This window comes from Cyprinodon variegatus, unplaced genomic scaffold (assembly GCF_000732505.1).
Source record: "Cyprinodon variegatus isolate N-32 unplaced genomic scaffold, C_variegatus-1.0 Scaffold364, whole genome shotgun sequence".
NCBI lineage: Eukaryota > Metazoa > Chordata > Actinopteri > Cyprinodontiformes > Cyprinodontidae > Cyprinodon > Cyprinodon variegatus.
The window spans coordinates 802352-822334 of NW_015150817.1; the positions used below are offsets into that span (position 1 = coordinate 802352).

Here is a 19983-nt window from a genome sequence, read left to right on the forward strand (position 1 = left end):
ATTGACTTTGACGTATTCCAACAACCGAGACTTTGTTTCAGACCATGTATGCTATATAAAAAAAAAATGTATTATGCCTGTGGCCTCTTGACCCATTATAATGCACACTGTCAAGAATGATAAGGCAAAGCAAAGCGGAAATCACAACACATTTCAAATTCTCCAGATCTGTGCCCAGTAAAGTTTTAAATTAATATCTGACACTAAAAAGCTGAACGGCAGCCCAACCTCGCATCTCCCAGCACTTAATTGTCTGATGGACTTATGTAAGCCACCAAAAAATAATTGCAAAAGAGTTCCTGAATCCATGAATTAAGGCATCCTAAGCAGCAAAACGGGACAAACAAAGAATTTAAGGTGACTTTTTAATTTCAGTGCTGTTTGTTTGTTAGGTTTTTTTTTTACGAAGGAGGTGAGAAAAGATAAGATTTCCTTCTGCACTTAAATAACATAAATGAGTGATATAATATAATAATTCAAATAATACCTTTAGACAAAGAGTGGAAGAAAACAAGTGTGATATAATATGTTTGTTATTTACAGTATGTCTATGAAGCCATTTCTCCCATGATCTTGTCACTGATGATTGGCTTAATTACTCATTTAATTTACCTGTCTAATTCTGCCCAGTTTCTCATTACCTCTTATATTATCTACCTGCTTCTGCCTCTTTTTAAGCTGCCTGCTACCAGTCATCATGTGCAGATTATTCTCCAGCCAGTGGGGAGAGTGTGTCCAGCGCTACCTTAGTGTTTCTGATTTCCTGTTCTGCCTCTCAGCCACTGAGCCAGCCTGTTCCCTTCTGACCAGTTTTCTCAGTTATCAGGCCAGATTATCTTTGAACCTTTGGTGAGAATTCTCTACTTACCTGATTATGCTCTGATTACCTGATCCTAACCCGTTCTGCCTCTAGACCTCTGAGCAGCCTGTTCTGATCTGTTTGCCTGACCTGTCTTTGGGTTCCTGCAGGATTCTGCCTGTTGACTGAACATGGATCTACTTTCTAACACCAAACTGGATTTCCCTTCGGTACCTCTTCGGATCTCTGAACTTCGGCTTTGGACTCATCGATGATGACTTTGATTTTGCCTTTTGGAAAGTTCTGCCTTCTTTGGTTTGCATGGATCTGCTCCTTATCCAGTTCTGTAGTCTTCAAGGCTTTAGTGTCTTAAACCACTGCAAAGTTTTCTCTTTTTTTACTGTAGAAAATCTGTATTTGAAAGAATATGTATGTAGCATAGGTTTCAGTGCTGTGTACGGTTCAAAGTATATTAAATACATTCTTTGTTAGAATTAAGGTCATATCACATGTACGGTGTACATTTGAGGACATCCTCAGTACACTGTTATGTACTGTACTGTTGACCTAGTTGATGCTGCATTTACTATGCATTATATTCAGCCCATACAAGGAAAAACTTATACACATATCCAGAAATATGTGTACAAATACTTCTGCACAATTTTGGGTGTTTTAGCAAGTTGCGCAGCTATTAAAAGTTGAAATGTTTATGGCTGGATATTTGATCGGTCTATTTTTCAGAAATCTGAGAGTTCATCTAGATCTTTTTAAGGTTTTGTTGCCTGAGTTACAGTGCATCCTCTTCTGGCCACACTATCGCTAAGGTACGGGACAGAGATTTCCAGCATGATTAATTAAAAAGGCTTAATGTGACATTGTTTTATGTTTCACAAGCCAGAGACGGTGACTCTAAACAGCGTAAAAATTGGTAGGAATGGATTTTAAATTAACTGTGCTGATCTTGTAACCACATATGGACATGGAGGCGCCACAGCATGAGTATGCTCTTAAGTCATATCAGTGGATGAGGAGGCTAACAGTCTAAGCCCATCTTTCTTTTTCTAAGATAATTTTGCAACAAAAAATATGTTTGTAATTGATGCATTTAGGGGGCTACCTACGTTTGTGCATCAGTTACAACAATAGAAACACTTTTTGTGCAATACATAGATACCACACGCAGATAAATAGACCTGCTGCATGTTGCCACTATCAGCACACTTTTTTTTGGTTAGTGTTATTTGGCTTAAGAGGTTTGGCTTCAACTCCTTTGAACATAATTTTTTCATTGTGGACCGATAGTTCAGTCTTGTCTCCTCTGACCATAAAACTTTTCCCTGGAAGGTATTGGAAGGACCATGTGAGCAGCTTCCAGTACGTGTAGAATAAAACTTCAGTTCAAATTTCTGTGCCCAGATCTTGTTTGCAAAAGATGATAGATTGTTCTAACAATCTACCATGCAAAAATTATAATTTATATGGATCATAAAAAGCCAAAAAACATAATGATATTCATGGCTCCATGAAAACTGCTGACCAAACTGGTTGTGTGTTTTTTGTTTTTGAAGATGGCTTGATCTAAGACGGCATTAAGGCCCAGAAAACTACTGAATTCATCCTTTTTCATTGGTTAAATCTGAGAAACAAATTCAGCAGAACATTAATTTGATTCCCTACGTCAGCACTTTATATCCCACACTGAGTGTTTTCACTTTAACACATTTGACCTAAATGAACACATCAGGGACAAATGGAGTATTTACTAACTTTCTGAAACAAGGGGAGAGGCCGAGCAACGTCAGCTCTAGAGCTAAAGCCTTGAACTCTGACCTAGACTGCACGAGTGCCCTAACAACAAAATTATCTCCATTTGAATGAACACTAGCCTCCAGCAAGGAGATTTTAAAGCTAAAAAAAATGTGATTATTTAATGTGACATCTCTGTGTCAGCAGACTGTGGAGCTGGACCTCGGCTGAGACTCAGAGCAGTTATGTAAGTTGGATAAATGGACAAAAAGCAGGATAAACAAGGAGGTTTCCCATCTTGAGGCAGTGGTTTCAAATCAGGATATTTTAGAGATGTACAAACGAACAAAGCAGGTATAGTGCTTTGACCGAAACCTCATGACCGCCTCTCTACAGGGTTTATCCCCGCTCACGACAACACAGATAAATTGGTTGCATCACATGGTTCCTGCTGTTCTCTAAGAAGTTTCATTCCTCAGGAACTATTGCTGGATGAATGGAAACAAAGCTGAAGTGCAGACCTCAAGAAACAGACAGTCACTTGGAGCACCCCTGACGTTCACTCTGAGCGGAACTGCCATTGATCTCCGAAAACAATCCCACTTCCCCTCCGTCTACTGGAGAATGTTTCCCAGCAAAAAATAGAGCACCAGGGATGTGAGATGTAAAAGGGAGAGCTGGGAGAGGAAGAGGAGGAGATGGAGGAGGAGGAAGAGAGGGAGAAGGGAGGTCCAGGGTGGGTGGGTGTTGGGGAGGACACTCTTGTGATGCCCCTGCTATTCTTCTAGTGTGGACAAATAAGTCTACGCTCAGATGCCACAGCTGAAACCAGTTCCTCCTGAAGTTCCTCAGAGGAAGGTAGGGTCACCCATCGCGCTGCTCTCTTCACTCCTCATCTTCATCGAAAAGTAAAGGAGGGTTTCAACTCCTCTTATCAGGAGACCTATTAAGATCTTCCACCTGAGCAGAGTCAAGACCAGCAGAGCAGGTAAGCTTGTGTGATTTACAGAAAGGGGAGCTGTCAAACGCCGCTGCCAGAAAGCGAGAGTCTATGAGGTTAGAGATGATTTGTTGATGGACTGGGAGGCCTGCCGTTTATTAGAGAAGATGTCCTCCCTGGCAGGTACCGCTCTCAACCTTCTCCCACTCTTCCATCTTCATCATCCTCAGAAAGAGATGCTTGTAGTTAAAGAAATGGCAGGAAAGGGAACATTTAAATGAAAGCCACTGGCAGTGTTTGCTTCATGAATGAGAGATTTAAGGATCCCACTCTTCAATATGATTATGTCGAACCGAAAATCTGATTTAACACTTTCACGCTGTTTCACACATTTTTTAACTTAAGTTTCCTATTTATGCTTTCAGCCGACTTATCCAACACTAATTCAAATTATTCTTCTTATTTAGAAATCTTATTTGTTTTCTAAGCTGTGACAAATGCAGTATAACAAAGTGTACATTACATTTTTTTAAAGATATGTTAAATTTAATTTCGGTGCTTAATGTATTAGTTTACTTATTTGTATTCCTCTTTTTATTGTTTGTGAACTTTGTTTTAGCATTTTTTCACACTTATTGAACATATACTTTACAGTCTTTATTTCCAGTTTCTCTTTATCATCATTCACACAACTGCCTAACATTGCCACATTAGTTCATACCTTATTTTTCCACAGGCTTGTTTGTCCTATAAGCTTCTTGGCATCTACTCTCATTGCTATTTCTTTTTCTAAAAATTTTCTGTTTCAAAACCCTTATGTATAAAAAATGCTCTAAATGCAGTTTGATTGATTGCTTAAAGAAATCAATCAAGAAATCTTCATAAGGTTTGAAGATTGATTTTATTTCTGTTAATTAAGTATATATGAACAATATGTACAATTTTTGATGATTTTACTCCTATTTCATTGGACATAAGAAGATCATCAGTATATGAATATATTCAAAGAAGGTTTTAATCGGGAATCCTCTTTAGTGGAAGTTTTAAAGTATTACGAGAAAAATAGTCTTTAATAATCAATACAAGTACTATATTTACACTTGGTTATGATGTTATTTAAGGATTTCTATTATGTGTAAGGGGCAGAAATCCTCTTTAAATGAAATATTTTTAGCTTCTAAAAATAAAAAAGCTAAAATACACAGAGATTTTATCAGCCTATAATATCCCAAGGTGCTTAGATATGACACAGATTTTCATAAAAATTTATATTTGTATTATTATTATGTTATAATACTATAAGAGTAATAATAATTGTGTTTATGATCAATATTGGCATAAAGAAAAAATACCCAGAATGTCCATTTATTGCTCTTAGAAAATGTTCATCCCACAAATAAACCTCCCAGATACAGACTGCATGTTTATTGCTAGACCAGAGATTCAGGTTTGACCGATTTCTGAAGGCTTTTCTGACCATGTTTTACTCAATTTCAAACCAACTTATAAACCGAAATAATAAGACTGATCACCCTACAGCAACTTAGATTGTAGAACCGTCTATTTTGTGCACATCCATCTCTGTATACCACTTAACAGGACAGGTCCAAGCCGCATTTAACAGAGATCTGCAGAGAGGGTCACTGAGGCTATGACCATCTAGTCTGGGATTGAGGGATTACGGCCAAAATAAGGGAACAAATCAGATCTCTACAGACTCCACGCATCCTGGCATCAAAGGCTGTTCAAATTCTTATGTTTTAGAGCAAAAACAAGCTTTCTTACTCCAGGCTCTCTCATGTTAAACTCAATGAACACCTCAGTGTCAGGTTAGTCAGACACTCTCCTAGAGCAATCAGAGCTTTTACACAGAAATAACCTAACTTCAACCTTTTAATCTATTTTTCCTAATATTGATCAATTTATATTTGTTTGTTTTTGGATTTTTTTATCTGATCCTTTCCTCTTTAAGCGTGTTTGTTGTTTGTACTGTTGATTTTAATGTGAGTAATTTCCCTCTGGGATTATTAAAGTATTTATGATTCTAATTCTGAGCAATGGAAAACCAAAGTCTTTTTTTTTGTGCTGAAAACGGGCAGATATAGCTGATTAAAAAGCTAGCTGGATGTGAGTCACAAGGCTGAAAGTGTCTTTATTTTTTAGCTTTTAAAAGACAACTTGTAAGGCAAAGTTATTATTGTATGAAATGCAATTAGAATTTTGTTATAATGAACCTTAAGGGTATCAAAAAGCATAAAGCAAAATGTCAACTAAAAGTGCTTAAGAGTAACAGTGTTAGAGCAGATCCAGTGGTCCTCTACAGTGCCCTGCAACTGTCTACCTAGTGTAAACGGAGATGTTTGTTATTAGTCATTATTCTGCATAAACACGCTCAGTAGTCTTGAGAACAACAGATCCACGCTAAGGTGAGACTGAGAAATGTCTCTACTGACGCTGAAACCACCCCGACTGAAACAAAGTCAGCGTTGGTACAACAGAGAGGATCAGCATCGTAAAACCGCCTGTTTATCAGTGTGGGACGGATATGTAGTATATATACAAAAAAGAAAGATTTGTAGAAATGTACCTAACAGCCGGTCAAACAATAAAACAGCGTTTAAATCCAAGGATGAATGTTTTGTACATGACTGCATTGAAACAGATAAAGCAGATGAAAATGTGCCAAACATTTAATATGTCACCCCTCCCTAAATAGCAGCAAAAAAATGTTTTGTTTTATTTTGGGAGGGAGTAAGTTCATCCAAATGTCCTGCATATTAAGCACCTCTCAGATATCGGAGTCTACTCTAAAAGTTTCAATTTATCGCCATAAACAGCTAAACAATCGATCATAAGGAGTCTGTGGCTTTGTGTTAAGCTGCGGGCAGATGAGCAGCCTTACAGCCATGTAAGGTAGCAGGCAGCATATTGGACCACTAGCTTCTGCCGGCCTGACTGATCTACGGCTGCCTAGATGCATGCTGGATGTGTGGAGGGTAGCAACAGGTGACTCACATTAGAGAGAACCACTCTCCCCCTCACTCTGCATTCGATCATCTTTCTAGGTCACACAATCCCCAGCTTGCTGCCATGCCAAGTCAATACAAGCTAAACTTATACATGTTCACTGTTGACTGTAATCCCTCTGGGATGGATGTGTACGCCTCCCCTGCCCTGCCGCTTAGCATCCAGACAGCTGCTGCACCTCTAAAACAACAAGTGTTAAAGCTATGGCTCAAATATAGAAAAAAAGGATTTAAAATATGTGCAACATGCACCTCTTATGATAAAAATTTTCCAACATCACTGGATTTAGATAAAAATAGTATATACAATAGTATATATACAACAATAGTCCTCAAACTAAATTTGGCAGCCTGGATCATATCCTCTACAGAGCTGTTAATATGCATTTCAAGAGAGATTAATGATACTTTTACGTTCAGAGTGTTAAGCTGAATGTGCCAGAAGGAACTTTGTAGAACCTAGAAGGTGATACATTAGGTACTACTCACAAGTGGACCCAAGAGCAAGTCCTATTTAGACAAGCAGCATCTTTATATAACACAATATTTATTTTATATCTGCAATGCCTTATGAAATAATTCATTACCCTTTAACTACATTTTTTAAGTTACCAATCTTCTTGTTTTTCTAGTTTAAAATCTCTAGTTTCTAGTTTAAAATGCTCTTATACTCCTAAATAAAAACTAGTGAACCACTTGTTTGAGAAGTTGTTTAAATACAGCCATCAGGGAAGGTCTCAGTGGTTTGCGGGACAACATTATTAAAAAAAAACAAAAAAACATCATAAAACCAAGAAAGGTCACAGAGACAATGATGTTATTGATTTATTTTATCATCTCATGGAGACGGCAGCCATGTGGAAAAGCTTGTCCTGGTTAGATGTGACCAAATCAACTCTATTTATGGTGGAAATCTAACATTGAAGCCTTGATCTAAATACATGACAGTTATGAAATAAACCTGCTAGAGGCTATGTAGAGAATTAAGCAGATGTTCAACCACAGCTCTAAATATACAGCAAATAAAATCCCATTTGGATCAGGTTGAAAATTTACAGACACTCTCCAATCAATCTGAGCTATTTTATGGGCCAAATTTCTACACAATTGGCAGACATATACCCTAAAACACTTGAACCCATAATAACAGTTTAAGATCAGTCTATGAAGTCTTTGGGGCTGAATACAAATGTATCACACTGTTTTCAGATCTATTTAAAAACAAATAAATAATAAGAAAACATTTATAGTTATTTTTTTTTCTTCTTAATCATGTGATAGTTTGTGTTGCATATCACATAAAATTCCAATAAAATGTTTATTGTAAGTCTAAGGTTGTGATTTTACATGCTTTTTAAGCGTTTATTAATTCATGAAAAGATAGTTTTTTTTTCTCTTTTGTCATTAAAGAGGAAACCAATGGTTTCAAAGTTTTTAAAAATTCGATAAAACATATTCCAAAGCCCTGGAATCACCCCTCAGCTTTTCCTGTAATGTATGGCTCTTTTGTCTTTGCTTTATGTTTTGAATAGGCTATAGAAATATCAATAAATGAGTCTCTGTTACAGGCTGCTGGTAACAACCAGCTTACAGACCCTGCTAGTTTTTTGACTAAACTGTTTGTAACATCTAGAAAATAAAAAAAAGTGGTCTCTAGGAATATAGAAGACTGTTTATATCAGTATAAATGCACGATTCATAGGAAAAAATGAGTGGCTTAAGATTGAAACAACTAAACAATCTTCCTCTGATAGTGCTTAACTGATCGAACTGCAAGTCATTTAAAAAGCAGCTAAACTTCAAATAAATGCGATGAACTATTGCCAATAACCAGATTAAAGATGAAAGTTATTCCAAGCATCCAGCAGGTAAATCTTCATTAGTGCAAACAGAAAATCTGCATGGCATCTGCATAGCTTTATGAATATGTTACTGCATACTTTGCATTAACATTTGCCAAGCAAAACACATTTTAAATTATTAGAAAAGCAATACTTCAATACAATCTTTTTGGACCTGTTTTTTTTTTTTTATATCCAATAGAATCTCTTGAGAAAAAATTGTACACTGCAAAAAATGGAAATCTAAATAAGTCATTTTTGCTCAAATTAAGTGCGTTTTTTCTTGAATTGAGAAGGTAAGTGAGACGCTCTGCCATTGGAACAAGACAATTTACATTTAAAATAAGAAAAAAACAATTGCTTTGTCTTATTTCAAGTGTATATTATCTAATGATCTTATTTTAGGAGTAAAAATACCCATTCCATTGGCAGATCATCTTATTTACCTGCTCAAATTAAGGGTAAATACACTTAATTTAAGACAGTTTTTACTTATTTCTAGATGTTTTTTGCAGTGTACTACATTCATAGCAAGGAAGAATATAGCTTTGTCTTATACTTTCTTGGGTGGAAAAAAGGGCGAAAAACTAAACGTATACAGAAGGGATATGAAATTAGGTTTTTCCTCTTCTTTTGAGCTTTACTTTTGATATTTAACTATATATTTAGGGGGTAAACTTTAGTACTTTCTGTGCATAAATTAGTCATGATATATTTTAGATTATACAGTTTGTTAAGGTTGCAAAATAATAAACTTTATCGGATTTTACTGTAAAATATACCAATGGGCATCTAATAGTTGTCAAGTATATGTTTTGCTTTATTGTGCCTTAACCAAGGCAGGTTTTGTCAGAAAACAGTCAAACAAGATAACCTAAATTTGCCACTCAATGTAAACAGTTTCTCCCCCTCTGATTGTAGTCTAAACAAACCCAGACAATTGGAGCTAAGCCAAGGAAATGTATACAAAGCCATCTGAATGCCTGTGTGTTTACGGGGACGGCACAAAGCAAGCAATGTAATGCAAAGTGTTGAAAGGATTCTGACCCTGTCAAACAAGGCGGATCTGAGCTAAAAATTGCATAAATGTTTTTATCCACTTAAAACTTATGGTTATAGGGTGAGTTTACGCTTTGTTGTGTTTTTATGTCTGTTTAAAATGTTTTATATTGTGGCATTTCTCATGCTTCTGATACCATTTACTGGAACCTTATTAAGAATTACAGCCTGTTAGAGAAAACTTTGAAACCATGCGTCACTGCATTCTCATCTAAACATAACTTTAAGGTGGTACAACCAGGGTTTCTTCACCCTTATGGGTCGGTGTGGGCTGATGAGATTTCTAAAACACAGCCGCTGCCCTCTAAGGTAAAAGTGAGCAAGGTCCAACAGGCTGGAGGATTTATTGATGTTTTGTATGGAGGAGAAGGCACGTGGCATTTCTAGAGTCATGACTGTGGCAAGACACATGAGCAGCAGTGATCACGTTTGGCGATTGAGTGAAGAGGCTGTTTCTTCTCTCATCACCTCTCTGAGCTGGAGTCCATACCAGCTTGGTGTTGATGTGGAAACTATTCAGACAGAGTTTAGTTTGAGTTGACCTTCGGGTATTTAATAGGGTGAAGTTTCATGTACTTTCTCAGTTTTACAGAGTTGTCAATTTCATATAGAAATATCTAACAGGTGTATGATAGCTTTGCTATGTGCTATTCTGAATACCCCCTGACCAGATAGGCCATTGCTTCTCCATTACCCTCCACTGGGCTTCTAAACAAATGTGACAGGGGTGATTATATGCAGGCCAACCGGGCTGCTCGGCAAAGGGCAAGTTGCATCACAGTAAATCCCTGGTTATTGCCAGCGGCACTGGTATGACAGACAACCCGAAGGTGTTTCTAACACAGCAAAGAGATTCACTGAAGGAGCTCAGCTGTCATTTCTGTCCTTTCTTTCTTGTGAATAGTTTGAGCTGAAACCTTGATCCTTTTGTCTTGCGGAAATCATATTGTTTGAGATTGCTTCCTCTGAGAGCAGGAACAGCTCAGTCAGAGAGGAAAAGACTGCTACTGCTTATTCCACACACACTATGGAACATGGATACTAATTACTGCATTCTTATGTGTTTAAGTAGGATATAATATAATAGACTAAATCTGAGTGTCAGGATTGTGCAACTTCTCATAGAACATTTTTTCACACCATTTACAATTAAGACAAAAACAGTGAAGCAATAATTATTCTAACATATTGCTTATTATAGATGCTTTTTAAGCAACATAGTTGCTATTTTTAATTGAATACAGACAGACAAATGTATTGTCATATTCAAGTGCAGATTATTAAATCTTGTTGTCTTTCAGTCCTTTTTTTATGCAGCAGCACAAGTAAAACAGTCTGTTTTGGCTGGTTTATCAGTCAGGTTGTCTGCACTGGTAGCCTGACAACAGGTGGTTGGTTATCAAACAAGCCTTTTTTGTGTGTATTTTATTGTGGATATTTTTCTAAACATCATTTTTTTCGCTTTAGTATGAAATTAAATAAATATAGCCGCCTTCAAACAGTCATCAGTCATGCTCAGCAACAGGTGAGGGCAGTTCACTGTTACTTTGTCCAATATATCTGGAGAAAACCATGGAAATTTCTCCTGCATCCCATTGAAGGACTGGAAATCGGAGGAACTTCATAACAGGAAGTTTTTTTTATAGTATATTCGATACTGATAGACATTCCAAACAAAGATTGAACACTTTTTATACTTTATAATAATTTAGATGAGATGGTACTTGAATTTCCCAAGTAAAAGGCTAAAGCTAGTAAAACTTTTAAGGTGAAAATGAATTAGTTATAATAAAACCACCTTTTATCATCTGAATTGTCCAACAATATCTGGTTTCCATTTTATCTCATGTTGTTACAACCCAGGCCATGTTTTTATTAAAACAAAAGAAAATTTAGCAAAGGAAAACAATTTACTTTCAAAAGATTCTCATGATCTTGTTTGAGATTATTTAAAGCTTGGATTTTTTTTTTAATCCAGAAAAAAGAGTCTATCACTAATCTCATGGTACGTTTCCCATGCGGAGATGTTTGTTCACACAGACCTCACAGGTGAGGGAAGCCTGTTGTCAGTATCAGCTGATAAGAGCGTTTGCTGTTTTAATGTGCAACCTCCTGCCATTGTGCCGGCTGGAATCTTATTCCCTTCCTCCAGCTCAGAGCCTGTTTGTGATTTACTTCCAGTAAAGATCATCAGCCTCATCCGAATGGGGCTGTGAGCCAGTTCCCAGTCTGGGACTTTGGTACAGCCCTCCTACCAGGCTCCAGTTGTTGCAGGTATTGGGTGGGTTCAGGAAACAAGGCAGTAGACCAAACAAACTGTCCTACGTTATGCTCCGGCGTATCCAACCTGGATGAGGTTTAGATGTCTATGCAAATATTTTCATAACTGTGATCTATTTCCTTATATACACCCCCTCCACATCCAGTGGGAACCTTGTTAAAAATGTAAACAAACAGCCTCAAAATGAAGCATGTCTCTGTTTATTCGGCCAAACCGTTTTGACCATTTACCTAAAGGAAGGACTCATTAACAACCCACTAGGCCACAGGTGTCAAACTAGTTCCAGAAAGGGCCGTGTGGCTGCTGGTTTTCTTTCCACTCAAGCAGTAGCACACCAGACTCCATTCATCTCATCAAGGTGAGTCTAGTCTTAACCTGATGACTTGATGGGGTGAATGGAGTCTGGTGTGCTACTTCTTAGGTGGAAAGAAAACCAGCAGCCACACGGCCCTTTCTGGAACCACTTTGACACCCCTGCACTAGGCAAAGACCATCTAACCTGGAAGTAGCCAGTTTGATATGTGTAGAACTGAGTTGAGCTCTATGTTACCAATCTGGGATGGCCGCCGTTCAGTCTGTCCGGGAAAAAGAGGGAAATTTAGTACAATACTTTGAGCTGATTGGGTGACGTGCCAGCTAGTACCGCCTTCCATAATAGCAGCCAATCGTAGCAGCGAATCATTTGCAGCTTCTTGAGTATTTTCACAACTAGCGAAGTAAGCTGATACATTTTCCAAATCCTGTCAGAAGAAAAGCACAGAAATCTTTCCCTTCTACAAATGCACAAAGTGTGTCTCTTTGCTCCCTTTTTAAAAGAGAAATTGTCTCTATTTTAGCTAAAACCGAGTCAATTGAGGTATCGACAGGTGAGTCATCCATCTCAGCCATGTTTGTAAAACCCTGGCAAGGCCCTTCTGACTGTCATCATTCCTACAGGTCCCACCCCAAAAAACACTGCTGGTTTGACATTAGTCCACATTGCTGATGTTATGAGATGGACATATTAGTCTTTCAAGTCTTTCAAGATGGATTGGTTGTGAGACAAAAAAAACTCAAATCTCGCAACAATCCAGTTTGCAGCGCATGGTTAAAGACCATCAGGTTTTACATAAAAAAACCTGGTATTTTAGTAGTTAGAGATGCAATGCAGTATAGTCCCATTTACACAACCCTTTTGAAACCGTGCTGAGATTGGTCAGAGCATGGTAACCGGGAGAACTGTTGAGTGTAAATGGCACACAAAACTGAACCGAACTGCGCCAGACACAATCGAACAGCGCCAAACTGGTACTAGTTCAACAGTAGGGCTCGGCGCGGTTCTTGCTTGGTTCTCAGCTGACAAAGAGTGCATGAGCAGACCACGTCATCTCCTTACAGTCAGCCTCCGTAATCATGAAACTTGAGACATTCATAAAAATACAAGCTTCCCTACCTTGCTGTACGATTTCCAGTGATGATTCTGCTTAGCAGTGTAATAAACCTCAACTCCTGTTGTGTCTGTGAGCCTTGATTAGACTATCAATTGTTGTATCAACTTCCCAAAAGCTGACTCTGTCAAGTAAATTCACCAAAGGCTGCACAATGCACTTGTTTGGCAATAAATTGAAATTCTTCTTCGCCTGACTCTCCACAAACTTCCTGAATGTTACGGGCGCCATCCGTATTGATTTGCGTGTTTACCTCTAGAGCAATAGAGCAGAGAGCAGTAGTACCGTAGATCGTCACTAGGAGGCCAGGAACCGTGCTAAAGGGATGTGAAAATGGTCGTAAGGAACCAAGCTCGGCACAGATCCGTTTTCAGAGAGTAGTGTAAATGCAGCTTGTAATAAAGCTTGGGGACAAATAGTTCACAGCCACTTAGTCAGCATGGACGCCTTTTTCACTTAAGGCTAAATTCAGTAATAGGTTCAGTTTAAATGATACCGTCCTAAAATGTGTGTTGCTAAAAATCCCATTGTTAGCCTTAACTTACTGACTCAACCAGACACAGCTGGACTCCCAGTGGTGTCTGTTAAATCCCACACCTAAGGGATATTACTGAAGAGAGTAGCAAGCAACCAACTGGCCTGTAGCTGCTGTTCAGCACAAATCCCTGGACCAAAAAGAGAGAGAACAGAGGTGCAAATCCAGCAGGGACAACATCAAAAGAGCTGTCCGGATCAGATCCACAGTGATGAAATAATCATTTGAAAACTGCCAGAACAGGACAACAGCTGGCCTGGCTGGTAGAGGACATGTAAGCTGAGCAGGTGCACTCAGAGAGAAAGCAGGCAAGCAATCCGAGGCTGGCAAGAAAAACTAAAAGATACAAACTGTTAAAAATCCTTATCCAACTTCCCAGTTTTTAAGGAATGGCTGCAAATAAGTTTGGCCATGCTAATATTTTTTTTTTACTGGAAAATAAACCTAATGAATGAACCCCTATTTAAAAGTCCAATTATGATAAAGAATCTCTCAGCAGCAGGCAATGCAGTAGTAAGGTATCATCTAGCATCACTAGTTCAGTGATGGAGAGAGGGGACCATCTCTTTGCATGTAAACAATAAGAAAAGCTCTGGACCACAGTGTTACCAGCAAAGGAAAAAACCACCAATGGGTTACATTAAAGAGAGAGTTCATCAGGGGGAACATAGAGTCTCTGTGTTTTCCTCTTTCTGATAGCATATATAATATTGTATACCATTTCCCTTCAGCTGCAACTCAAGCCTTTCAACAGTGTATACATTTTCTATAACCTTGTTTTAACAGTTCCTTTCAGCTTTTAGTTTCATCCATCACATATAAGACACCAGCAGATGTAAGGGGTCACACCTTGATGGGTTTTCTCACCCTCTCAGTGGTGTTAGAGGCTCTCCATTGGCAACAATAAAGCTGATTGTGGAGCTGCCTTATAGGGTGATTCTCAACTGAGAGCTACAAGCTTCTCACTGCCATGTTTGGCTCGGGGAACAGCGCGTTATCATCGACTGTTTTAGAGGTTAGATGCAGAAATCTGATTGACGCCTCCAGGTCTGTAGGGAGCTCGTCACACAAAGGACTGTAAAGCTGGAGCTGATGGTGATCTGCAGGCACCTCAGGCCAGGTCAAAACTCTGTAAGGATGGACAGAAGGACTACTCTTTCTCTCTCATTCTCTCTCTTCCTGCCTGTTTGTCCTTCATGTTCAAATGTTATCATTTCTCTTAGTCTACACATCTCTCTGTTGGCTGTTTTTAGATGGATGGCATGCTGAGCTGCTCCCACTATCACCTCAGCTCCCTCCTTATGTTTTTCTATGTCCTTTCATTCCTCCTCATTGTGGCTAATTTAATGATCATTAATCCACAAAAGGTAAAATATAATGTCTTCCAATTCCTCTATTTGTTGTAGATCAGTGATGTAGCTCAACAATAATTATTCACTCAATATAAAAAAGAAAAAGCTAATTTAGTTGAATTTCTTTAGAAAAGGGATCTGGAAATCCTCTAAGATGTATATATGATTATAAACGTTTGATAGAATAAGATGAAATTCAGCATTTAATGTGACTTTACCAGGTCCTTACTTCTTCACAAAAACAAAGAAAAACAGACAAAAATAAGAAGGGAAGGCAGCGCATCCATATCACGTCCAGTACCAAAGATAGAATAGAACTAATTTTTACAAAATTTCCCAGAGTTTACCACATATTTCCTTAAGAAAGCTTTGCCTGTCATAAAGTCTGATTTAACTCAAATAATAAACACGTCCCTTCTGGCAGGTGTTTTTCTCCAGCCTCTACAAACACCAATTATCAAAACACAGTTGAAAAACAGTAACTTAAAAAAGCTGGTACTGCAGAACTACAGGCCTATCTCAAACCTTCTGTTTATCACTAAGATTATTGATTCCTGCTCACTAGCACTTGTCAAGGTGTTTAATGACAAGATCAATCTTTTTAAATCCAGGCTGTGGAAGAACTACAGTGCTGGTATTACTGGACCTTAATGCAGTCGGTCAGAATCCCAAAATCCTGCTGCGAGCATCCTCACTAAAACTGAGAAAGTTGAGCACATCACCCCATGTCTGAAATCCTCCCACTGGCTCCCTGTCTCTCAGAGAATAGACTTAAAAATATTTCTGTTAGTCACTGAATAAAATAGCTCCAACTCAGACTTTCTATCCATGTATAAATTGAACAGACTTCTGTGTTCTTCTAATCTACTCTGCTTTCGGTGAACCAGAACAAAACATGGAGAAGCGGTGTTTACTTTTTAGGCTCTGTTCATCTGGAATAAATTCCCTGAAAAAATAAGAAAGTACTGAAAACCTAAGATGCTTTAAAGTGGCCTTTGACTGTGCTATCTGTGATTATTTGTAAGTAAGTTTGCTGTCCAAAATTCTTTCCTTTTAAAATCAATCATTTTTATTATTCTTTGTTATTATTATTATTATTATCCTGCATTCTAATTTATCTGTGTTTCCAATTATTTATAGCACTGTGAAAAGTCTTGCTGCTGAAATCTGCTATGTAAATAATCTAGCCTTGCCATTTTTCTGTCATTTTGAAAAGACATTTTGTGTCTTTTCAGCAACAATGACATCGGCCCATTTAAGTCTACTATTTAATAATATCACTTAGATTTTTTTTTTTTGCCGTATTTGAAATTAAACTTTAAAAAAAGCAGAAGCAAAACTGTAAATAGTGAAAATCATGTGCTGAACTTTGCATTTTTCCTTTTATGAAAGATTCAAATTTTGTTCAGTTGTTTTCTAAAGAAATTTTGCACGGTAGTAATTTTTAATTCAGTATCTGAATGAAAGGCAAAGCTAACTTTAGCAATACTTGATCTCCGAGGGTCACAATTGGCCCCTGGGCCTCAACTAAAACGCACCTGGTGTAGATAAACATAACGCCCAAACACCTGGGCAATTGAAGAAATTAATGAAATAAATGTTTAAAAAAAAGAAGGTGAAACATGCTAGCTTAAAGTCTAACCTCAAATGTAAACAGCAGTAAACCTTTTGCTGTCTCTGTTCTCAGAAACAAGTGGTGAGTAAGAACTTAATTGTCTGTGAATGTCAAAATTTTAGATTCCATATAAGGAAAAGAAAACGGTTTTGTGTTATGCAGTTTCATTTTCATAATAAATTTGCCTTTTGGAATCATTTCCCAAAAGTATAGGATCGTTTAAATCAGACTTGACATTTTTGTTAAACTTTTTGCCACACATTAAAGAAAAGGCGTCTGTCCTTCAAGCCTAATTCTCAGCCCAGACATGTGAAGCACAGGGGAATATTTTATTATCAGGCAACTGACGGTCAGACATTATTTTGATAGTTATGAAGAAGTCCTATTTTAGAAGTGTTGTATAGAACCCCCCTCTAAAAAGATCAATAATGCTCTCATGACTTTTTTTGTAAGTTACAAAAACTGTTTCTGTGTTTCCGTAAATGACTCCTAGGCTCTCTCGATCTCGCTCTCATGGGAAAAAGTTTGCTCTCATGCCAATGTATCCAGTCCCCATTTATTTCACAGGCTGAGAAGCTATTTTGAAGACATAATATGACAAGCGTCCATTTCACTGAACTGGAATGCAAACTAGTTATTTATATTTCTCTTTTTCCACTGTTTAATTCCAGGTGTGTCCTTGGACTTTGAGCAGAGATGGGGGACTGGTCTCTTCTTGGGAATTTCCTTGAAGAGGTCCAGGAGCACTCCACTTCCGTGGGAAAGGTTTGGCTCACCGTCCTTTTCATCTTCCGCATCCTGGTTCTGGGCACGGCAGCGGAGTCCTCCTGGGGAGATGAGCAGAGTGACTTCCTGTGTGACACTCAGCAACCCGGTTGCACCAACGTTTGCTATGACAGTGCCTTCCCTATCGCCCACATCCGCTACTGGGTGCTGCAGATCGTGTTTGTCTCCACGCCCTCCCTGATCTACATGGGCCATGCTATGCACATAGTTCGTAGGGAGGAGAAGAGGAAGAGGATTGAGCAGGAGGAGAGGGAGGCGAGGGAGGATGATGGAGAAGACCTGCAGAGGGAGAAGGAGTACCTCCAGCAGAAGGAGAACAGGAAGGAGATAATATCTGAGGGAACTGGTGCGGTTCGCTTAAAAGGAGCCCTGCTCCGCACTTACATCCTGAGCATCCTGATCCGAACAGTGATGGAGGTGACCTTCATAGTGGTGCAGTATCTAATCTATGGGGTGTTCCTCAAGGCGCTGTACCTCTGCAAGGCATGGCCCTGTCCCAACCCCGTGAACTGTTACATGTCGCGGCCCACCGAGAAAAACGTCTTCATTGTCTTCATGCTGGTGGTAGCCGGCGTGTCTCTTTTGCTGTCTGTGTTGGAGCTCTACCATCTTGGTTGGAAGAGCATTAAGGCTTGCATACGTAAAAGGATGGTAGAAAAGAACAACCAAAAAACCATGACCGTGGTTGTAAAATCCAGTAACCAGCCCCAACCTTCTGACTCCTGCACCCCACCCCCTGATTTCGAACACTGTCTGACACCGCAGGAGTCCATGAACCCCATGACCTCCATCGCCTCCCATCCTTTTAACACCAGGATGGCTCTGCAGCAAAACTCAGCCAACCTGGCAACTGAACGGCACCACAGTTGTGACAACCTAGAGGACGAGCAGGATTTCCTGAGGATCAGATATGAGCAGGCCCCTGCGGAGCTACCAAACGGCTGCTCATCGCTGATGCATTCAGGCTTCCTGAAGGACAAAAGACGCTTGAGCAGGACCAGCGGCACCAGCAGCCGGGCGCGCCAAGACGACCTGGCAGTATAGATGGTCTCAAAGAGAACCAAAATGAGGATAGAGCCATGACTTATAAGCACAACTCTAAAGCCTCGCAAAAATATCAACATCCCTTCAGCTTTTATTACATGTTTTCAAGTCAGAACCACAAGTTTTACAGTTTATCAAAAGTTATGGGGATCAACCAGCTTAAAGTGTTATTTTAGGTGAAGGAAAATCAATCAATCAAGTTTATTTGTATAGCCCTTTACAATAGCCAAATGGTACCCAAAGTGCTTTACAACAAAGCCATAAAACAATACATAACACATACAAAACATTAAATAGTTAAGACATTAAATAGTTAAAAGTCTGAGGCGTGCATCATATTTACATTCACAAAACTAGATGTTAAATTTAGTCCACTCCCCTTTCGTTAGGTAGCACATGCCCAGCCATAATGGATGAGGAAGGTCTATGACCACATGTAGACGTTTCCCAAAACATCAGAATTACATTTACTTTGAACAAACACCAGCGAACTGCATTGTGTAAAAATGGTTGTGTGCTTCTGGTTATTTTCTATCAAAAAGTGAATTTCAAAACAAGTTTTTAGGGATTCTCTATTAGGTCCTAATCTTCTTTAAACTTCATCTCTAACTCTGTTTTGGTCCTTGCTTTTCATAATGCTAATTGTTCTTTTTTTCAAGCAAACCTATGAGACTCTCATCACTTAAATTATAATGATATATTAAAGACGGGTGGATTCTAGGATTACTTTAAAAAGCAGTTAATTGCTGGGTTTGCATTTTACAGTTAGAAAAATAAGAGAGGACACAACTTTTCAGAAAGCGCTGAATCATTGTCATTTCACTACAAAAATTTCTGTAAAATTGTTTTGGTCAATTGAAGTTTATGGTTTCAATGCAAGAACATGCGAATAAATCATCAAGGAGCTGAAAAATGTTTTGGCAGGATGTAAGTTTAATAGCCCTAAAAGACAATACTGTCATAGGGGCTGACTTTTTATACCATCTACGGACGATTTACAGAACACTGACCTGTGAAAAGACTGCACAAATGTTACATACGAATGCTTTCTGGACAGATAAGGAGGCGTGTTACTAAGCTTGAAATTAATAATTTTAAAACGAACTGCAAAAATACATCGGGTTAACAGAGAAATTGAAATTGATATACTGAATAATTTTATTTTCGATGTTATTTAATTTTAAATCAAATTCATCTCTTTCTTTGTTATTTTCCATTTTACCAATCCCAGAACTTGGCATCATTAAGAGATGAGGAATATTTATGGCATTAACTGTGAACAGTTTTCATATTTGCATGAAAATAAAAAGTGCCTTGAAAGGTTAAAGAGGATAGATTTTTTATTATTATTATTCTCTCTGCAGCTTCTTTTACTAATTCAATTGCACTAAACATTTTGATCAAAAAAGAAACAAAGAGATAAAAGAATAATAACTTTGATATGTGAAAAAACTTTCCTTTATGTTTGTGTGCAAACGTGATGTCAGAATGTAGCTTCTTATATTGTCTCTCTGAAGGTATTCAAAGTC

The 19983-nt window shown here is 38.3% G+C and overlaps 1 protein-coding gene across 1 annotated transcript; it reads left to right on the top strand.

The window, feature by feature from the left end:
• The first annotated feature begins 3350 nt into the window (after positions 1-3350).
• LOC107092036 (gap junction alpha-5 protein-like) lies at positions 3351-18750 on the top strand. Its single transcript, XM_015386312.1, has 2 exons — positions 3351-3536; positions 17296-18750. Exon 2 carries the CDS (start codon positions 17321-17323, stop codon positions 18452-18454), a length of 1134 nt encoding a protein of 377 aa, XP_015241798.1. The 5' UTR covers positions 3351-3536; positions 17296-17320; the 3' UTR covers positions 18455-18750.
• Positions 18751-19983: the final 1233 nt, after the last annotated feature.

Excerpts from the sequence above, each read along its gene's own strand:
- LOC107092036 (XM_015386312.1), top strand. The coding sequence starts at position 17,321 with ATGGGGGACTGGTCTCTTCTTGGGAATTTCCTTGAAGAGGTCCAGGAG.